This window comes from Podarcis bocagei (assembly GCF_964188305.1).
Source record: "Podarcis bocagei genome assembly, chromosome: 2".
NCBI classification, from domain to species: domain Eukaryota; kingdom Metazoa; phylum Chordata; class Lepidosauria; order Squamata; family Lacertidae; genus Podarcis; species Podarcis bocagei.
In genome coordinates, this window is record NC_138126.1 from 94,209,761 (window position 1) to 94,231,900 (window position 22,140).

General features: G+C 44.1%; 1 protein-coding gene across 2 annotated transcripts; it reads right to left on the minus strand.

The window, feature by feature from the left end:
* Positions 1-906: 906 nt before the first annotated feature.
* On the minus strand, positions 907-21,884 carry FN3K (fructosamine 3 kinase). 2 transcript variants are annotated; one of them, XM_081183859.1, is made up of 6 exons: positions 21,483-21,884; positions 20,446-20,597; positions 19,520-19,611; positions 5,796-5,878; positions 5,252-5,374; positions 907-3,379 (listed from the first exon to the last, which is right to left on the minus strand). In XM_081183859.1, exons 1-6 carry the CDS (start codon positions 21,621-21,623, stop codon positions 3,041-3,043), a joined length of 930 nt encoding a protein of 309 aa, XP_081039985.1. In that variant the 5' UTR covers positions 21,624-21,884; the 3' UTR covers positions 907-3,040. The 2 variants fall into 2 exon arrangements, with proteins under 2 accessions (XP_081039985.1, XP_081039986.1); XM_081183860.1 differs by having other exon boundaries at positions 21,517-21,666.
* Positions 21,885-22,140: the final 256 nt, after the last annotated feature.

Genomic DNA, 22,140 nt, shown 5'->3' on the forward strand with positions numbered 1-22,140 from the left:
AATAATGGTGTCTATAAAAAGCATAAAAGGTGCATGAGCCGCCCTGGGAGTTTTTAAAATAAGATGTGCAAGATATAAATGTGCCAGATTGGAAGAATTGTTTGGGTGCAGGAAACGAAGACCCTGCGGTAGAACGACATTGTCGTTTGTTGTTGTTGTTGTTGATTGCATAACTTTTGCAGCAAAAACAACGGTGAAAAAGGAAAACAAACAAACTGCCAGTCATAATCATGTACCACAGATCTGAAAATGACCTGTCTTCCAATCCATCGAAATCACTATGCGCCGTGAAAGTCCAATTTCTTGAGGTTAGCAGGTGGGAAAAAGAAATGTGTTTGGACAGGTGTGACTGTTTCAGTAATAAAAATCCCTGCATTGGTGTGTGTCTGTTACATCCTTTTTTCCAAAACCAATAAAATCATGCCATGTCTGGCCAAAAATATCTATTTACTTGTTCTCTAAGGAACCGGGTCGATTGCATCATTACCAATGCTAAGAATCACATTTTGTGGTACTCAATTGTAGCTCCTTTCAGATCTTTACAGTGCTTAACTAATGTAAACCATACTGCCATCAGGTGTCCCGCAGGTCCCTATGCTTATCTGTAAACAGATTTGAGACTATTTCCATGTTTTTTTATCCTGCTTATCCTCCAAGAAACTCAGGACAATATGCACCATTCTCTTCCCACACCACTTTTCATCTACAGAACAACCCTGAGATATAGATATGTTGATTGGCTTGAGATCACCCATAAAGTGAGCTTCATGGCTAGAGAAAGGATGGTTTGGTTGCAGTCTGCAATTGTCAAGGGTGAGGGGATACATGCTCATAATTATTTTTTCAGTCTCACAACTATGTTGAACCCACTCTCACTTATTTGCTGATGGCAATTATAGTTACAAATTCTGTGTGCAATGACAACATTTTATTTGGATTGCATATTACATAAATAGTAAGTGTAGCACAGCAATTTTCATTCAAATTCTGTATACTTAAAAAGTGAGCTTGCTAAGCCTTTGATCACTTGACAGCTTTAATTTCCACTTTCCTATCATAAATGAGGATTGCTCAAACATTCCATTTAACCCAGAATGATGATTCTCACACTATCACAAAATTGAAAAAAATACTTTAAAATTCTAAATGCTACATGTCCTGCGCTACGAAAATGCACAACATGGGTAAAGCATGTAAAGCATGCCAAACAAGAATACCTAATATTTATTTCAGTACAGGCATACCACACTTTATTGCACTTCGCAGATACAGTATTGCTCTTTACAAAGATGAGAAAGGAAGCCCCCTGATGCCATCAACCCTCTTCTGGCCATGATAATGGAGCTGGCTAGGACTGGAGCCAGGTTTCTCCCCTCCCACCCATGCAGCCATGGGGGGGCTGGGGGCTGGGTCAATAGACTACACTATAGTGAAAAGGTAACTTTTATATGCACTGGGAAACAAACAAAAAAGTGACTCACTTTATTGCAATTTTCGCTTTATTGTGGTGGGCTGGAACCGAACCAGCAATATCTCTGAGGTATGCCTGTACTCACTTACTTTATTATTTCATTATGTACAATAACCAGGACAGACAACCCTAACACTAAAACAAAATAAGCACGCTTTGAAATACTTCTAACATGTTTCAGTCACTTGCAGTTGTATGTAAAGAATGCAATTTATTGACCCAATCCTTTTAACATTTATGAGTATATCCGTGTAATGCAATCAATCCCATTTATTAATTCAGCAGTAACTCCCACTGTGTTTGGTGATACTGGATTCCAGTTCCCATTAGACCCAGCCAGCACAGCTAGTGATCAAGGATGATGGAAGCTGTAGTTCAGCACCTCTGGAAAGCCACAGTAGGTTCCCCATCACTGTTGTCAACCTGCAGCCTTATCCGTATTAAACTGTTTTTTAAAAAGGAAAAAGAAATTAGTGTGATAGTACTAGGACTACAGCTGCAGTGCTTTATTGGCTGGGATACAGGGGTCCTACTACTGAAGCTTTGGCTTGCCTATAAATCAGTGTTGGCAATCTGCTGGCTCCTGAAAGCACACCTGTTTAGGCAAGGATTCACTTGAATTAAAATTGAAATTTTATTGTTTTAACTGTTTTCTGTTTAATTATTTGTTTTGTTGTCTATTTTAATCACGAATGTACCGAGGGCCTTCTTGGTAGTGGCCCCCGCCCTGTGGAACACTCTCTCACCAGATGTCTAAGGAAATAAACAACTACCTGACTTTTAGAAGACATCTGAAGGCAGCCCTCTTTAGGGAAGTTTTTAATGTTTGATGTTTTATTGTGTTTTTAATATCCTGTTGCAAGCCACCCAGAGTGGCTGGGGAGGCCCTGCCAGATGGGCGGGGTATAAATTATTGTTGTTGTTGTTTATTTTAAACTGTTTGAGCAAGGGAGTCATTACATCCACACAAGCTGGTGTACATGTTTACATGGGCTCTCAGGTTTGCAGTCTTTGTTGATATCCAGTTGTGACATCCCACTTGCCCAACAGTCTTCCATTTGTGCAAACGGAATGACTCCATCATTCTCCCCTCCCCCGCCCTTCTGCCCCTGTATCCCCACAAAATAAAGCTGTGGGACCCTCCAGAGCAGAGTAAGGAATGCAGGAGGGAGGAGAGGAAGGAGAATAACATCACATCCACTGGCACAGAGACTGGATCTTCTCCACTGCATTTTTGCAAATACTGTTTTTGAAATCTACTATTCTGGAACTCTCATTTATCCTGCTTGTACACTTTGCTACAGAGTTCACTCCCTAGAACAACAAACAGCACACAGTTTTCCTACCTTATCAAAGTGGTCATTAATATGCTGGTTGACAATTAAGAGAATGCAAAAAATACCAAACCACTGCAAGCATTTTGTGAGGAATTAAATGTGTACAAATGTCACCTTAGCTCTTGCCTTTTGTAACTTTCAGGTGACTTCCCATCCACTTTAAAACATTGTAGCTGATGTTGTTCTAACATCAAACAGGAGATCACTTACTCAGGATGACCATGTTTGAGGGTTACTTTAAAAGCTTTCGCATAACATTAAGAGTGGGGCCTCGGTATCCTGTCCCAAAATGGTTCCAGTGGTTAATATAGTTAAATAGCTGGTAAAGTTTGTTGCGCTTTTCAAAGCCTGGAGCTTTGGGGATTTTGCTGTGGTAAGCAGAGAAGAAAGAACTGCTAAAGCCACCAAACATCATAGAAATTGCAAGTTCAAATTCTGAATGACCGTAGAAACAAGCAGGGTCAAAAAGAATTGGACCAGAGTCATCTTCAGCTACATTTCCTGCCCACAGGTCCCCATGTAGGAGTGCAGGAATTATCTCCAGGTCACAAAACATCTCCGGAATCTTTGGCTGTAAAAAAGCATAAATGAAAAACCTTTAAAACTGTCTAAAGAAAAGAAGTAGAACATTGCTTAGTAAGAAAAATATAAGGCCTCAAAACATATAAATCAGAATATATATGAAGTCCTGAATGTTGTGTCTTTTTACTTGCTTTTAGCATCATTTTTACATTTTATATATATACTATGAGTTTTGCTGTTATGAATAACATGATTTAGCCTATCACTATGATTTTGCCTGATGGACTAATAGGTAATGACCGGGACATTTTTCTTGATGATTTGGGAATATATCACCTGACTTTGGAATGTGACACTGATCAGAGCTAGGGGCAGTGGCAGAAAAATGTGGCGTAAGAATTTAGAATCAGAAGGTCAACAGCTCTGCTTTTAGCTGAATTAGAAGCAGCTGAGAGGGAGCCTGCAGTGGGCCAAGAAATCCTTCTCAAGAATCCACTACTGGCTCATCAGTTTTCCTGCGTCCTGCAGGAGTGCCTATTTGCTTCCAACATGCTCTGCTTTCATTGAACAAGCATAAAGGCCCGTGGGTGTCTTTGTAATATTTGTTTTATATACAAATATACAACAAATATTGCAAAGACACCCACGGGCCTTTATGCTTGCTCAGTGAAAGAAAATAAAACCTTGTAATGGAAAATCCATGGAATTCTCACCACTAGTGAAAATGGGGAGCAAATATCAATGTGTTTTTGTTAGCCTCCCTAATGGAATGAGAAATAATAATAATAATAATAATAATAATAATAATAATAATAATAATACCTTTATTGTTATTGTACAACCTGTGTACAATTAAATTAAACAAGCCTCACCCCCCCAACACTCAATCTCTTATCGAACAACGCACCATATCGCAAGTCAATTTTGCTATGCTATTTTCCGTTCAACAGCCTAACAGCCCACGAATAGAAGCTATTTTTTAGCCTGTTGGTACGGCTGATTATACTTCTGTATCTCCTGCCCGAGGGTAGATGATTAAAGAGGTGATGGCCGGGGTGTGAGTCATCCCTGAGAATTTTTCTTGCTCTCCTAAGGCAATGATCCCTTGCAATGTCATCTAGAGCAGTGTTCCCCAACCTTGGGCCTCCAGCTGTTTTTGGACTACAACTCCCATCATCCCTCGGTAGCAAGACCAGTGGTCAAGGATGATGGGAATTGTATTCCAAAAACAGCTGGAGGCCCAAGGTTGGGGAACACTGATCTAGAGCAGTGTTTCCCAACCACTGTTCCGCGGCACACTAGTGTGCCGCGAGATGTTGCCTGGTGTGCCGCGAGATGTTGCCTGGAGGGAGGCGGGTGAGTCGGGCGGCGAGAGGCGGGGCGGCGGCGGCGAGGAGAGGCCGCCCAGTGAGGGGCTCTCGCCGTCTGCCTGCCTGGCTGCCTGCGAGCTCGGCGGGCAGCGCCTCTGTCCGCAGCGCCCGCCTCGCGGCTCTCATTCCCTGCCCCTGCCAAAGCTCACCCAGCCAAGCCGCGCACTCCTTCCTGCATCGCTTTGCTGCCTCCTCCCCCCCACCCCCAAAGCTTGGAGGTTCCCCGGCAAGGGGGAGGGGAAAAAATTGAAACTTACACTTTCGTGCGTCCCTCCCGGCGTGACGCTGCGCGCTGACGTCACGGGGCTGTAATGGTGGTGTGCCTCGAGATTTTTTTCATCAAACAAGTGTGCCTTTGCCCAAAAAAGGTTGGGAAACACTGATCTAGAGGACTCAAGGAAAGCAGGCTGGATAGGAAGGAAACCTCACGTCTATAGTAAAATTCTGTCAAGAGTGAGGTGGCAAGTTAGAGATGCAAGCATGGTTCCAGCTTAGCCACAGTGCCTTCTCTCTCTCTCTCATATTGTGGCAGTCTAGCATCTCTCACCTACCTTTAACCGAGACCACAATTCCCTTGCTTCTCTGTCTCCGTAATCTCTTTCAATCAAATCCATTTGGGCTTGGAGACGGTGACGTATGAAGAAAGTGGGCCAGTCACTTTGCCATTCATTCACCTACAAAGCAAAAATATGCCAGGGGGTTGGTCTAGATCATGAGTAGGCAAACTAAGGCCTGGGGGCCGGATCCGGCCCAATCGCCTTCAAAATTCGGCCCACAGACGGTCCAGAAATCAACGTGTTTTTACATGAGTAGATTGTACCCTTTTATTTAAAATGCATGGGTTATTTGTGGGGCCTGCCTGGTGTTTTTACATAAGCAGAATGTGTGCTTTTATTTAAAATGCATCTCTGGGTTATTTGTGGGGCATAGGAATTCGTTCTTTTCCCCAAAAATAATATAATCCGGCCCCCCATAAGGTCTGAGGGACAGTGGACCGGTCACCGGCTGAAAAAGTTTGCTAACCCCTGATCTAGCTGTCTTTAAGGGTCCCTTCCAACTTCTCTTTCTTTTTAAGAAATAAAAGGAGGAGCTTACCTGAGCTATATAGCCACAGCAGGTGACAATGTGGAATCCAAACTTATCCACATGATGAGGTTCTGTCTGGCCTGCACCTTTCCCTGTTCAACAACAACAAAACTAATCAAAGCAAGGGTGCAAAATGTAAAAGCAGCCAATCCCTCTTGATGCAGAAAGTGGCTACTTTTTGTACCATCATTATATCTGCAAAAGTGTTTTTGACGTTGTAGTACGTGACAAAACCTTAAACTCGAACTAAGCAGCAAATTATTTGTACCACTATCATTAGCTGCATGCTGTTCAAATTGCTCTTAACACCGTGGTACCTAACAAACACCTCAATTTTCATCCAGAAAAAAAACCAACAGCTGTGTGCAAGTCCTGCTAATTTAAGAAACACTTAAGTGCAACAACCAACTTACTCTGGATGTCACCAACCAAAGTAGGAACTACTATTACAAATTCAGGTAGGTAGCCATGTTGGTCTGACACAGTCAATATATATATATATATATATATATATATATATATATATATGCTTTCGTAGATTTTCACGGGTACAGGAATGCAGGTTTTGGTGTCTTCGGGTGTCTTCCCGTGTAAGAGTTGGGGTGTCTAGGCGACGTTTCGACGAGGTCTCACTCGTCATCTTCAGGCTGGTGCTTTCAGCTTCTTGTTACTAGAACAGAGCAGGATCTCAGTGTTTGAGTTCCTATAAATACTGTTGAGGGGGTGTGGTGTATAGCCTCCAACGTTCTGGGCAGAGAGGGAGTTCCCAGGTTAGTGTGCCTTTTCTTCTTTTGTTCCTTAATTACTTGAGGGATATCTTGAGTGATTTCTTGAGTGATATTCTGAGTACCACTTAGGAGGGTCATTAGGTGTGGATTAGTTGCTAAAGCTTTCGTGTCTTGACCTCTTGAGCTTGTGAAAAGTTTTTCTGAGAAGATGGCTGTACTGCACTTAGTTGTGCTCTGGCTTGGCTTCGTGTATAGGGGCGAGCTGTGGTTTTGTGCCCTGTGCCAGCCAGATCTGTGTAGGGATTGCAGGGGGGTGCAGCATCCGGAGGTGCCACTATGGTTTGGCTACTGGATGGTGTCTGTACTTTATCTGTGGAGAGGGTCTGGGTTTGGGTCTGGTGTGGTTGATTGGAGATGGCGTTCTGTGTGTCTCTGGTTCTGGTGTCGGTTTTTGTGGGGAGGGCTAATTTCCAGATGTCTGGCAGGCGGGACGTGTCGTCACGCTTGTTCATGTTGTGAGGGTGTTTCTCTATCTCGATGGCTTCCATGATTATTCTCTTGTGGTGATGTTCCATGTTAAAGAGCAATTTGGAATCTGCAAAATTAATTTCGTGTCCTGTTTCTTTCATGTGTTGGTAAAGAGAGGAAGTTTTTTCTTCTTTTTTGACGGCATTCTTGTGTTCTGCGATACGTGCATTTATTCGTCTGTTTGTTTGTCCAATGTACGTGGCTGGGCAGACTTTGCAGGGTATTTCATAGACCCCTTGGTTTTCTAACTGGATTTTATCTTTTGGGTTTCTGAGGATATTGGCTATTTTTTGGTTGGTGCAAAAGGCTGTTTTGATATTGTGTTTATGGAGGATTTTGCTAATTTTATCTGTAGTGCCCTTGATATAAGGAAGGAGGGCCATGCCATTGTTTTCTTCTGTGTCTTGCTTTTTGGGGGGTGTTTCTTTTTGGATTAGCTTCGTAACCCTGTTTTGTTGGTATCCGTTGGCGATTAACACATTTGAGAGATTCTGTAACTCAGTTGTCAAGTGGTCCTTGTCAGCCAGGCGTTTGGTTCTGGAGATGAGAGTCTTGGCTACGGAGTTTATTTGTGCAGGGTGGTGGTGTGATTGTGCATGTAAGTAGCGGTTGGTGTGTGTTTTTTTCCGGTAGATAGTGTGTCCTAGGGAGCCATCAGGTTTTTTGTAGATTAGGACGTCAAGGAAGGGAAGTTGGTTGTTGGCTTCTATTTCCATAGTGAATTGTATTTTGGGGTGTAGGCTGTTGAGATGTGTGAGGAAGCTATCTAGTTTTTCCTTCCCGTGTGGCCAAATTACAAAGGTGTCGTCAACATATCTGAGCCAAAGTTTGGGTTTGTGTTCTGACTTGTCTAAAGCATTGGTTTCAAAGTGTTCCATGTACAGATTTGCGATGACCGGTGAGAGGGGTGATCCCATAGGTGCTCCTTCTATCTGTTTATATCTTTGTCCATTGTGGATGAAGTACGTGTTGGTTAGGCAGTGGTTGGTCAGGTCCAGGATGTATTCGGGGGGATTGTATTTGTTTTGAATGGCTGTCAAGGCTTCATTAATGGGCACTTGTGTGAAGAGAGATACAACATCGAAGCTCACAAGTAGGTCGTCGGGATGTAGGTTTTGCTTCTTTATTGTTTCTATGAACTGGAAGGAGTTTGTAACGTGTGAAGCGATAGATTCTGCATAGTGTTGAGGGGGTGTGGTGTATAGCCTCCAACGTTCTGGGCAGAGAGGGAGTTCCCAGGTTAGTGTGCCTTTTCTTCTTTTGTTCCTTAATTACTTGAGGGATATCTTGAGTGATTTCTTGAGTGATATTCTGAGTACCACTTAGGAGGGTCATTAGGTGTGGATTAGTTGCTAAAGCTTTCGTGTCTTGACCTCTTGAGCTTGTGAAAAGTTTTTCTGAGAAGATGGCTGTACTGCACTTAGATCCTGCTCTGTTCTAGTAACAAGAAGCCGAAAGCACCATCCTGAAGATGACGAGTGAGACCTCGTCGAAACGTCGCCTAGACACCCCAACTCTTACACGGGAAGACACCCGAAGACACCAAAACCTGCATATATATATATATATATATATATGCTTTCGTAGATTTTCACGGGTACAGGAATGCAGGTTTTGGTGTCTTCGGGTGTCTTCCCGTGTAAGAGTTGGGGTGTCTAGGCGACGTTTCGACGAGGTCTCACTCGTCATCTTCAGGCTGGTGCTTTCGGCTTCTTGTTACTGGAACAGAGCAGGATCTCAGTGTTTGAGTTCCAATAAATACTGTTGAGGGGGTGTGGTGTATAGCCTCCAACGTTCTGGGCAGAGAGGAAGTTCCCAGGTTAGTGTGTCTTTTCTTCTTTTGTTCATTAATTACTTGAGGGATATCTTGAGTGATTTCTTGAGTGATATTCTGAGTACCACTTAGGAGGGTCATTAGGTGTGGATTAGTTGCTAAAGCTTTCGTGTCTTGACCTCTTGACCTTGTGAAGAGTTTTTTCTGAGAAGATGGCTGTACTGCACTTAGTTGTGCTCTGGCTTGGCTTCGTGTATAGGGGCGAGCTGTGGTTTTGTGCCCTGTGCCAGCCAGATCTGTGTAGGGATTGCAGGGGGGTGCAGCATCCGGAGGTGCCACTATGGTTTGGCTACTGGATGGTGTCTGTAATTTATCTGTGGAGAGGGTCTGGGTTTGGGTCTGGTGTGGTTGATTGGAGATGGCGTTCTGTGTGCCTCTGGTTCTGGTGTCGGTTTTTGTGGGGAGGGCTATTTTCCAGATGTCTGGCAGGCGGGACGTATCGTCACGCTTGTTCATGTTGTGAGGGTGTTTCTCTATCTCGATGGCTTCCATGATTATTCTCTTGTGGTGGTGTTCCATGTTAAAGAGCAATTTGGAGTCTGAAAAATTAATTTCGTGTCCTGTTTCTTTCATGTGTTGGTAAAGAGAGGAAGTTTTTTCTTCTTTTTTGACGGCATTCTTGTGTTCTGCGATACGTGCATTTATTCGTCTGTTTGTTTGTCCAATGTACGTGGCTGGGCAGACTTTGCAGGGTATTTCATAGACCCCTTGGTTTTCTAACTGGATTTTATCTTTGGGGTTTCTGAGGATATTGGCTATTTTTTGGTTGGTGCAAAAGGCTGTTTTGATATTGTGTTTATGGAGGATTTTGCTAATTTTATCTGTAGTGCCCTTGATATAAGGAAGGAGGGCCATGCCATTGTTTTCTTCTGTGTCTTGCTTTTTGGGGGGTGTTTCTTTTTGGATTAGCTTCGTAACCCTGTTTTGCTGGTATCCGTTGGCGATTAACACATTTGAAAGATTCTGTAACTCAGTTGTCAAGTGGTCTTTGTCAGCCAGGCGTTTGGTTCTGGAGATGAGAGTCTTGGCTACGGAGTTTATTTGTGCAGGGTGGTGGTGTGATTGTGCATGTAAGTAGCGGTTGGTGTGTGTTTTTTTCCGGTAGATAGTGTGTCCTAGGGAGCCATCAGGTTTTTTGTAGATTAGGACGTCAAGGAAGGGAAGTTGGTTGTTGGCTTCTATTTCCATAGTGAATTGTATTTTGGGGTGTAGGCTGTTGAGATGTGTGAGGAAGCTATCTAGTTTTTTCTTCCCGTGTGGCCAAATTACAAAGGTGTCGTCAACATACCTGAGCCAAAGTTTGGGTTTGTGTTCTGACTTGTCTAAAGCATTGGTTTCAAAGTGTTCCATGTACAGATTTGCGATGACCGGTGAGAGGGGTGATCCCATAGGTGCTCCTTCTATCTGTTTGTATCTTTGTCCATTGTGGATGAAGTACGTGTTGGTTAGGCAGTGGTTGGTCAGGTCCAGGATGTATTCGGGGGGATTGTATTTGTTTTGAATGGCTGTCAAGGCTTCATTAATGGGCACTTGTGTGAAGAGAGATACAACATCGAAGCTCACAAGTAGGTCGTCGGGATGTAGGTTTTGCTTCTTTATTGTTTCTATGAACTGGAAGGAGTTTGTAACGTGTGAAGCGATAGATTCTGCATAGGGCTGAAGTTGCTTAGCGAGAAATTTAGCGAGATTTTGTAGAGGTGAGCCTATGGAGCTGACTATTGGTCTGAGTGGTGTTCCTTCTTTGTGTATCTTGGGGAGACCGTAGAGTTTGGGGCATCTGGATGATTTTTCTCTGGGGATGATTCTTAGCTGGATTTCTTCACTGATAGGAGAGGCTTTTATTTTGGATTTGGTGGTTTTTTCCAGATAGGTGGTGGGATCTGTTTTTATAGGTTGGTAGGTAGGGTCTTGGAGTAGATTTGATAGTTTTGCTTGGTAGTCCGATGTGTTCATCACAACAGTGGCATTACCTTTGTCTGCTGGGAGAATGATTATGTTGTTGTCTTTCCTCAGGTTGGTGAGTGCTTTCTGTTCTTCTTTGTGTAAATTGCTTCTGGGTGGTTTGCTGGAGCAGAGGATGTTGGTGACTTCAAGTCTGATTTTATTGGCTTCATCTGGGTTGATTTTGGTTAGGCTAGCTTCGACTCCGCATATGATGTTTTCCGTGGGGATGCGTCTCGGGGCGACTGCAAAGTTGAAACCTTTGGAGAGTACTTTGGTTTCAGTTGAGGTGAGGATCCTGTCTGATATGTTATGTACTGTTTGTTTCATGGGTTGTTGTGGAGGGTGGCTGGGCTTCTGGCGTTTCTCTAGTTTGTGGAGTTTGTTGGTGTGTGTGTCTGTCTTATGTGCGGACTCCGTTTCAGCTCTCCAAACGGCTAGTTGTTTGCATTTGTCCCAGAGTGCAGGGTGGATTTTGTTACAAAGTTTGAGGTGAAGAGTGAGCAGATCTTTGTTGGTTTGGTTTAGTAGGTATCTTTTCTTATGTAGTTCGTTTCTGATTAGGGATAGTTCAGTTCGTTTCAGGATCCTTTCGGTAGCTGGGGTTTTAGAGTGGAATTTAAGTTGGAAGCATGTGGGAATTAAGTTGTTGTCTCGGCAGTTGCGTAGGAACAAGAGATCACATAAGATGGTGGCTCTTCGGATTTCTAGTTTCTCGTAGGTTCTTGTCAGCTGGAAGGTTTCCTCCCCGTAGAGGTGAGATATTTGCTTTCGTAGATTTTCACGGGTACAGGAATGCAGGTTTTGGTGTCTTCGGGTGTCTTCCCGTGTAAGAGTTGGGGTGTCTAGGCGACGTTTCGACGAGGTCTCACTCGTCATCTTCAGGCTGGTGCTTTCGGCTTCTTGTTACTGGAACAGAGCAGGATCTCAGTGTTTGAGTTCCTATAAATACTGTTGAGGGGGTGTGGTGTATAGCCTCCAACGTTCTGGGCAGAGAGGAAGTTCCCAGGTTAGTGTGTCTTTTCTTCTTTTGTTCATTAATTACTTGAGGGATATCTTGAGTGATTTCTTGAGTGATATTCTGAGTACCACTTAGGAGGGTCATTAGGTGTGGATTAGTTGCTAAAGCTTTCGTGTCTTGACCTCTTGACCTTGTGAAGAGTTTTTTCTGAGAAGATGGCTGTACTGCACTTAGTTGTGCTCTGGCTTGGCTTCGTGTATAGGGGCGAGCTGTGGTTTTGTGCCCTGTGCCAGCCAGATCTGTGTAGGGATTGCAGGGGGGTGCAGCATCCGGAGGTGCCACTATGGTTTGGCTACTGGATGGTGTCTGTAATTTATCTGTGGAGAGGGTCTGGGTTTGGGTCTGGTGTGGTTGATTGGAGATGGCGTTCTGTGTGCCTCTGGTTCTGGTGTCGGTTTTTGTGGGGAGGGCTATTTTCCAGATGTCTGGCAGGCGGGACGTATCGTCACGCTTGTTCATGTTGTGAGGGTGTTTCTCTATCTCGATGGCTTCCATGATTATTCTCTTGTGGTGGTGTTCCATGTTAAAGAGCAATTTGGAGTCTGATAGAGAAACACCCTCACAACATGAACAAGCGTGACGATACGTCCCGCCTGCCAGACATCTGGAAAATAGCCCTCCCCACAAAAACCGACACCAGAACCAGAGGCACACAGAACGCCATCTCCAATCAACCACACCAGACCCAAACCCAGACCCTCTCCACAGATAAATTACAGACACCATCCAGTAGCCAAACCATAGTGGCACCTCCGGATGCTGCACCCCCCTGCAATCCCTACACAGATCTGGCTGGCACAGGGCACAAAACCACAGCTCGCCCCTATACACGAAGCCAAGCCAGAGCACAACTAAGTGCAGTACAGCCATCTTCTCAGAAAAAACTCTTCACAAGGTCAAGAGGTCAAGACACGAAAGCTTTAGCAACTAATCCACACCTAATGACCCTCCTAAGTGGTACTCAGAATATCACTCAAGAAATCACTCAAGATATCCCTCAAGTAATTAATGAACAAAAGAAGAAAAGACACACTAACCTGGGAACTTCCTCTCTGCCCAGAACGTTGGAGGCTATACACCACACCCCCTCAACAGTATTTATAGGAACTCAAACACTGAGATCCTGCTCTGTTCCAGTAACAAGAAGCCGAAAGCACCAGCCTGAAGATGACGAGTGAGACCTCGTCGAAACGTCGCCTAGACACCCCAACTCTTACACGGGAAGACACCCGAAGACACCAAAACCTGCATTCCTGTACCCGTGAAAATCTACGAAAGCAAATATCTCACCTCTACGGGGAGGAAACCTTCCAGCTGACAAGAACCTACGAGAAACTAGAAATCCGAAGAGCCACCATCTTATGTGATCTCTTGTTCCTACGCAACTGCCGAGACAACAACTTAATTCCCACATGCTTCCAACTTAAATTCCACTCTAAAACCCCAGCTACCGAAAGGATCCTGAAACGAACTGAACTATCCCTAATCAGAAACGAACTACATAAGAAAAGATACCTACTAAACCAAACCAACAAAGATCTTCTCACTCTTCACCTCAAACTTTGTAACAAAATCCACCCTGCACTCTGGGACAAATGCAAACAACTAGCCGTTTGGAGAGCTGAAACGGAGTCCGCACATAAGACAGACACACACACCAACAAACTCCACAAACTAGAGAAACGCCAGAAGCCCAGCCACCCTCCACAACAACCCATGAAACAAACAGTACATAACATATCAGACAGGATCCTCACCTCAACTGAAACCAAAGTACTCTCCAAAGGTTTCAACTTTGCAGTCGCCCCGAGACGCATCCCCACGGAAAACATCATATGCGGAGTCGAAGCTAGCCTAACCAAAATCAACCCAGATGAAGCCAATAAAATCAGACTTGAAGTCACCAACATCCTCTGCTCCAGCAAACCACCCAGAAGCAATTTACACAAAGAAGAACAGAAAGCACTCACCAACCTGAGGAAAGACAACAACATAATCATTCTCCCAGCAGACAAAGGTAATGCCACTGTTGTGATGAACACATCGGACTACCAAGCAAAACTATCAAATCTACTCCAAGACCCTACCTACCAACCTATAAAAACAGATCCCACCACCTATCTGGAAAAAACCACCAAATCCAAAATAAAAGCCTCTCCTATCAGTGAAGAAATCCAGCTAAGAATCATCCCCAGAGAAAAATCATCCAGATGCCCCAAACTCTACGGTCTCCCCAAGATACACAAAGAAGGAACACCACTCAGACCAATAGTCAGCTCCATAGGCTCACCTCTACAAAATCTCGCTAAATTTCTCGCTAAGCAACTTCAGCCCTATGCAGAATCTATCGCTTCACACGTTACAAACTCCTTCCAGTTCATAGAAACAATAAAGAAGCAAAACCTACATCCCGACGACCTACTTGTGAGCTTCGATGTTGTATCTCTCTTCACACAAGTGCCCATTAATGAAGCCTTGACAGCCATTCAAAACAAATACAATCCCCCCGAATACATCCTGGACCTGACCAACCACTGCCTAACCAACACGTACTTCATCCACAATGGACAAAGATACAAACAGATAGAAGGAGCACCTATGGGATCACCCCTCTCACCGGTCATCGCAAATCTGTACATGGAACACTTTGAAACCAATGCTTTAGACAAGTCAGAACACAAACCCAAACTTTGGCTCAGGTATGTTGACGACACCTTTGTAATTTGGCCACACGGGAAGAAAAAACTAGATAGCTTCCTCACACATCTCAACAGCCTACACCCCAAAATACAATTCACTATGGAAATAGAAGCCAACAACCAACTTCCCTTCCTTGACGTCCTAATCTACAAAAAACCTGATGGCTCCCTAGGACACACTATCTACCGGAAAAAAACACACACCAACCGCTACTTACATGCACAATCACACCACCACCCTGCACAAATAAACTCTGTAGCCAAGACTCTCATCTCCAGAACCAAACGCCTGGCTGACAAAGACCACTTGACAACTGAGTTACAGAATCTTTCAAATGTGTTAATCGCCAACGGATACCAGCAAAACAGGGTTACGAAGCTAATCCAAAAAGAAACACCCCCCAAAAAGCAAGACACAGAAGAAAACAATGGCATGGCCCTCCTTCCTTATATCAAGGGCACTACAGATAAAATTAGCAAAATCCTCCATAAACACAATATCAAAACAGCCTTTTGCACCAACCAAAAAATAGCCAATATCCTCAGAAACCCCAAAGATAAAATCCAGTTAGAAAACCAAGGGGTCTATGAAATACCCTGCAAAGTCTGCCCAGCCACGTACATTGAACAAACAAACAGACGAATAAATGCACGTATCGCAGAACACAAGAATGCCGTCAAAAAAGAAGAAAAAACTTCCTCTCTTTACCAACACATGAAAGAAACAGGACACGAAATTAATTTTTCAGGCTCCAAATTGCTCTTTAACATGGAACACCACCACAAGAGAATAATCATGGAAGCCATCGAGATAGAGAAACACCCTCACAACATGAACAAGCGTGACGATACGTCCCGCCTGCCAGACATCTGGAAAATAGCCCTCCCCACAAAAACCGACACCAGAACCAGAGGCACACAGAACGCCATCTCCAATCAACCACACCAGACCCAAACCCAGACCCTCTCCACAGATAAATTACAGACACCATCCAGTAGCCAAACCATAGTGGCACCTCCGGATGCTGCACCCCCCTGCAATCCCTACACAGATCTGGCTGGCACAGGGCACAAAACCACAGCTCGCCCCTATACACGAAGCCAAGCCAGAGCACAACTAAGTGCAGTACAGCCATCTTCTCAGAAAAAACTCTTCACAAGGTCAAGAGGTCAAGACACGAAAGCTTTAGCAACTAATCCACACCTAATGACCCTCCTAAGTGGTACTCAGAATATCACTCAAGAAATCACTCAAGATATCCCTCAAGTAATTAATGAACAAAAGAAGAAAAGACACACTAACCTGGGAACTTCCTCTCTGCCCAGAACGTTGGAGGCTATACACCACACCCCCTCAACAGTATTTATAGGAACTCAAACACTGAGATCCTGCTCTGTTCCAGTAACAAGAAGCCGAAAGCACCAGCCTGAAGATGACGAGTGAGACCTCGTCGAAACGTCGCCTAGACACCCCAACTCTTACACGGGAAGACACCCGAAGACACCAAAACCTGCATTCCTGTACCCGTGAAAATCTACGAAAGCAAATATCTCACCTCTACGGGGAGGAAACCTTCCAGCTGACAAGAACCTACGAGAAACTAGAAATCCGAAGAGCCACCATCTTATGTGATCTCTTGTTCCTACGCAACTGCCGAGACAACAACTTAATTCCCACATGCTTCCAACTTAAATTCCACTCTAAAACCCCAGCTACCGAAAGGATCCTGAAACGAACTGAACTATCCCTAATCAGAAACGAACTACATAAGAAAAGATACCTACTAAACCAAACCAACAAAGATCTGCTCACTCTTCACCTCAAACTTTGTAACAAAATCCACCCTGCACTCTGGGACAAATGCAAACAACTAGCCGTTTGGAGAGCTGAAACGGAGTCCGCACATAAGACAGACACACACACCAACAAACTCCACAAACTAGAGAAACGCCAGAAGCCCAGCCACCCTCCACAACAACCCATGAAACAAACAGTACATAACATATCAGACAGGATCCTCACCTCAACTGAAACCAAAGTACTCTCCAAAGGTTTCAACTTTGCAGTCGCCCCGAGACGCATCCCCACGGAAAACATCATATGCGGAGTCGAAGCTAGCCTAACCAAAATCAACCCAGATGAAGCCAATAAAATCAGACTTGAAGTCACCAACATCCTCTGCTCCAGCAAACCACCCAGAAGCAATTTACACAAAGAAGAACAGAAAGCACTCACCAACCTGAGGAAAGACAACAACATAATCATTCTCCCAGCAGACAAAGGTAATGCCACTGTTGTGATGAACACATCGGACTACCAAGCAAAACTATCAAATCTACTCCAAGACCCTACCTACCAACCTATAAAAACAGATCCCACCACCTATCTGGAAAAAACCACCAAATCCAAAATAAAAGCCTCTCCTATCAGTGAAGAAATCCAGCTAAGAATCATCCCCAGAGAAAAATCATCCAGATGCCCCAAACTCTACGGTCTCCCCAAGATACACAAAGAAGGAACACCACTCAGACCAATAGTCAGCTCCATAGGCTCACCTCTACAAAATCTCGCTAAATTTCTCGCTAAGCAACTTCAGCCCTATGCAGAATCTATCGCTTCACACGTTACAAACTCCTTCCAGTTCATAGAAACAATAAAGAAGCAAAACCTACATCCCGACGACCTACTTGTGAGCTTCGATGTTGTATCTCTCTTCACACAAGTGCCCATTAATGAAGCCTTGACAGCCATTCAAAACAAATACAATCCCCCCGAATACATCCTGGACCTGACCAACCACTGCCTAACCAACACGTACTTCATCCACAATGGACAAAGATACAAACAGATAGAAGGAGCACCTATGGGATCACCCCTCTCACCGGTCATCGCAAATCTGTACATGGAACACTTTGAAACCAATGCTTTAGACAAGTCAGAACACAAACCCAAACTTTGGCTCAGGTATGTTGACGACACCTTTGTAATTTGGCCACACGGGAAGAAAAAACTAGATAGCTTCCTCACACATCTCAACAGCCTACACCCCAAAATACAATTCACTATGGAAATAGAAGCCAACAACCAACTTCCCTTCCTTGACGTCCTAATCTACAAAAAACCTGATGGCTCCCTAGGACACACTATCTACCGGAAAAAAACACACACCAACCGCTACTTACATGCACAATCACACCACCACCCTGCACAAATAAACTCCGTAGCCAAGACTCTCATCTCCAGAACCAAACGCCTGGCTGACAAAGACCACTTGACAACTGAGTTACAGAATCTTTCAAATGTGTTAATCGCCAACGGATACCAGCAAAACAGGGTTACGAAGCTAATCCAAAAAGAAACACCCCCCAAAAAGCAAGACACAGAAGAAAACAATGGCATGGCCCTCCTTCCTTATATCAAGGGCACTACAGATAAAATTAGCAAAATCCTCCATAAACACAATATCAAAACAGCCTTTTGCACCAACCAAAAAATAGCCAATATCCTCAGAAACCCCAAAGATAAAATCCAGTTAGAAAACCAAGGGGTCTATGAAATACCCTGCAAAGTCTGCCCAGCCACGTACATTGGACAAACAAACAGACGAATAAATGCACGTATCACAGAACACAAGAATGCCGTCAAAAAAGAAGAAAAAACTTCCTCTCTTTACCAACACATGAAAGAAACAGGACACGAAATTAATTTTTCAGACTCCAAATTGCTCTTTAACATGGAACACCACCACAAGAGAATAATCATGGAAGCCATCGAGATAGAGAAACACCCTCACAACATGAACAAGCGTGACGATACGTCCCGCCTGCCAGACATCTGGAAAATAGCCCTCCCCACAAAAACCGACACCAGAACCAGAGGCACACAGAACGCCATCTCCAATCAACCACACCAGACCCAAACCCAGACCCTCTCCACAGATAAATTACAGACACCATCCAGTAGCCAAACCATAGTGGCACCTCCGGATGCTGCACCCCCCTGCAATCCCTACACAGATCTGGCTGGCACAGGGCACAAAACCACAGCTCGCCCCTATACACGAAGCCAAGCCAGAGCACAACTAAGTGCAGTACAGCCATCTTCTCAGAAAAAACTCTTCACAAGGTCAAGAGGTCAAGACACGAAAGCTTTAGCAACTAATCCACACCTAATGACCCTCCTAAGTGGTACTCAGAATATCACTCAAGAAATCACTCAAGATATCCCTCAAGTAATTAATGAACAAAAGAAGAAAAGACACACTAACCTGGGAACTTCCTCTCTGCCCAGAACGTTGGAGGCTATACACCACACCCCCTCAACAGTATTTATAGGAACTCAAACACTGAGATCCTGCTCTGTTCCAGTAACAAGAAGCCGAAAGCACCAGCCTGAAGATGACGAGTGAGACCTCGTCGAAACGTCGCCTAGACACCCCAACTCTTACACGGGAAGACACCCGAAGACACCAAAACCTGCATATATATATATATATATATATATATATATATATATATATACACACATACACACACACACACACACATACATACATACATACATACATAGTCCAGTAGCACCTTAGAGACCAACTAAGTTTGTTCTGGGTATAAGCTTTCGTGTGCATGCACACTTCTTCAGATACACTGAAACAGAAGTCACCAGACCCTTATATATAGTGGGAGAGTGGGGTGGGGTTTTTCTCAGGAGGGTAGTAGGAGCTGAGTGATTGACTCAATGGGTATAGTAAACCTGTGGACGACTGTTAAAGACTGCAATTAGTCCTACAGGAAAAAGCAAGGGATAGTATGCAGATGATTAGCATATGTAATGAGACAGGAATCCAGTATCTCTATTAAGACCAGGTCCCTCCATAGTTTTCAGTTGCAATTCAGCAACTTCTCTTTCAAGTCTGCTTCTGCAATTCTTTTGTAATAATACTATTACAAAGTTATGTTGGTACATAGAAACTACACTCTACCAACTGTGTTTTCTTCTCTCTTTATTTTTTCTCCAAGTTTTTGGTTGTAAAGGTGAATATCTGCTACTTGCTCTCCCAGTTTTGCAGAATATCTAGAAGAACAAAGAAACATATCCCAATATTATGTATCAGGAAATTTCAAAACCAGCTTGATTTTATATACAAACCAAACATTTCACACCAACGTATAGAATCAAAGAGTTGGAAGGAACCCCAAGAGTCACCCTAGTCCAACCCCCTGCAATGCAGGAATCTCAGCTAAAGCATCACTTTCTCTAAACAACAGAACCCGGAATGTCTTTGCATGGCACTCTTCTGGTAACTCAAAGCCAAAACCTTATGGGAAAGGCATTAATTTTGTTTTAGGTGCTACATCTACTTTTAATTTTGAGCTGAACTGCCAAAGTGGAAGGGCTGCAAACTTCTGAGGGAGAAAAGCCTTACGAAGCTATGACTTGTGCATCGCTGGCCTTTGGATAGCTGTATCCACACTTCAGTCAAGACCAAATAGCAAGATCAAACTTTAACATTTTATAGATTATTTTTTTTAAAGTCCTGTGAAGTCTGAATGCTAGCAGTTGGCCCAGTAAACTTCAGGAGGCCAATCTAGCCAAAACATTCCATATAAGACAGATAACATAGTATGGACATTCTCAGACTTCTGACAGATGCATATAATTGTCAAGATACAGCATACATGTTGCTGAAGCAAGTGAAGACAGAAGTCCCCCGCTGGCATAACTTCACTGAAGGCATCCCATAATGCGATGTGGATGTGCGCTTGTTAATTCCCTTAAATTCACTTCCAGAGACATGTTATTTAAAGACAGTAAAACAGACACTTTTCAGAACTGAGAGACAACAGAGCAGAACTATAAATCCGTGGCCAATATTTTAACAAGGGGACAGCCGTGGCACTATCTTACTTGCCGAGACTCTTCATTTTTAGGTACTCCATGGCAAATGCTGCTCCACCTCCTGGAAGATCGATCACTTTGATGGGCTGGGGAACCCGCAGAGTGTTGGTTTGCTGAATAGCTATTAAGCTTGCCATTTCACCCTCAAACATTGTCCTAGCCTGGTCAGAAAGAATAACGTTACTGAGAACACTTATTTAGCTGTGCATTAGGACTGCGTGTGCATCAGTTATTTAGATTTGTGGCTTGTCCTACCCCAAGAAAATACACACACACACACACACACACACTAATGTACATGGGGAAAGTAGGCCAATGAGAGAATTATTAAGCCTTGTGTACAAAGTGAGATAACATTTGCTGCAGTTTGAATTCATTTGGTTGATCAGCATAACGTTGACCTGAACATTCTCTTTGAATAGATCTGCACATTCATTTGCACACCTACAGGGAAATCAGCACAATACAGTAGGCGTTTCTCACTTTGGACAAACGAATCTACGTATGTTTCTTCTGCTTGATTTCCCACGTCAAAATTTGCACCATAAAAAATGCTCGGAAAGAGCTGAGGCTGGTTAAAGGAGGAGGCAGGTATCCACCACCATACAGACATGCAGATTACAATTTCATCTAAATGTCTGCAACATTTGGCTGCAAATTTCTGGAGGCAAAAAAATGGGGCTTTTAGGGCAAGTGCTTTGAAGTTTGGGGCAGCCCCAATTGCATTTTTATTTCAGACATACACACCCGTTAAAATCACTGCATAGCTATTTATCTTCTAAATATTAACTCGATGATCCAGCTATGGAAAACCTATCACGCCCCCTGTGCAGTCAAGAGTTGGAAACTCTTTTCGAACGAGTTTGATTGTGGCGCAGATAGGAATACAGTAGTGCAGACCTCTCCCCACAATTCGCCCAACAGACGAGCTTTCAACTAGCCAATCACCGTCTGCTGCCAAGTTACGCCCCCCTCCCCGTCTCCCCTCATCCCCAACTGCAGCCATATATTAATATTTAGGGAGCTCTATCGATATCGCCGTGAACCTGAGGCTTGCTGTTGATTTTAACGAACACTCGCCCGTGGTCGGTTTCATAGCTCTGCCCTTGGCTTATGCACCCTCCTCCCGAGCTCCCAAATGCCTTCAGCACGGTGGTTTTCAGTTCGGATTTCAGCAGTTTTTCCATGGCTCTGAAATGCTGGCCGCGGCCGCTGCGCGCCTTCCCTCCGCCTGCAGCCTTATGCGGGTCTCAGCAGCCTTTGCGGCAAAAGGCAAGCGGAGCTGACGCGAAGCAAGCCGGGCGGGCGGCTGGGTGGGTGGAGGGGGATGCACAATATGAATAAGCGGGCAGAGAAATTCGGGGATATTATTCTGCAAAATGCTGTTCTCATCTACAAGGGGTAACCATGCAATAAAGCAAATTTGCTTTAAACGTTAAATTTGCTGCTATCTAACGGGGTCGGTCGGCCTACTTTCCGAGGCCTTCCGACGCTGCCCTGAGAGCTTCTGGTATTTGTAGTTCGTCAGCCTGATTCCCCCCCCCCGCTCCTTTGGACTGATTCTCCCCCCCCCCGCACTCCGCCCCCCTCCCTTATGCTCACATGGGCACTAGAGAGATAGCATTTTAAAAACAAACCACTAGATGGAGTGCGCCTCAATTTTAACCGATCGAATCACATTTAAAAGGACATTTTTAAAAACCC

Coding starts and splice junctions, on each gene's coding strand:
- FN3K (XM_081183859.1), bottom strand. CDS start 21,623: ATGGAAAAACTGCTGAAATCCGAACTGAAAACCACCGTGCTGAAGGCA. Junction 20,598..21,482: donor AAATCAACAGCAAGCCTCAG/GTTCACGGCGAT, acceptor CTTTCTGACCAG/GCTAGGACAATGTTTGAGGG. Junction 5,375..5,795: donor GCTGTGGCTATATAGCTCAG/GTAAGCTCCTCC, acceptor TTTGCTTTGTAG/GTGAATGAATGGCAAAGTGA.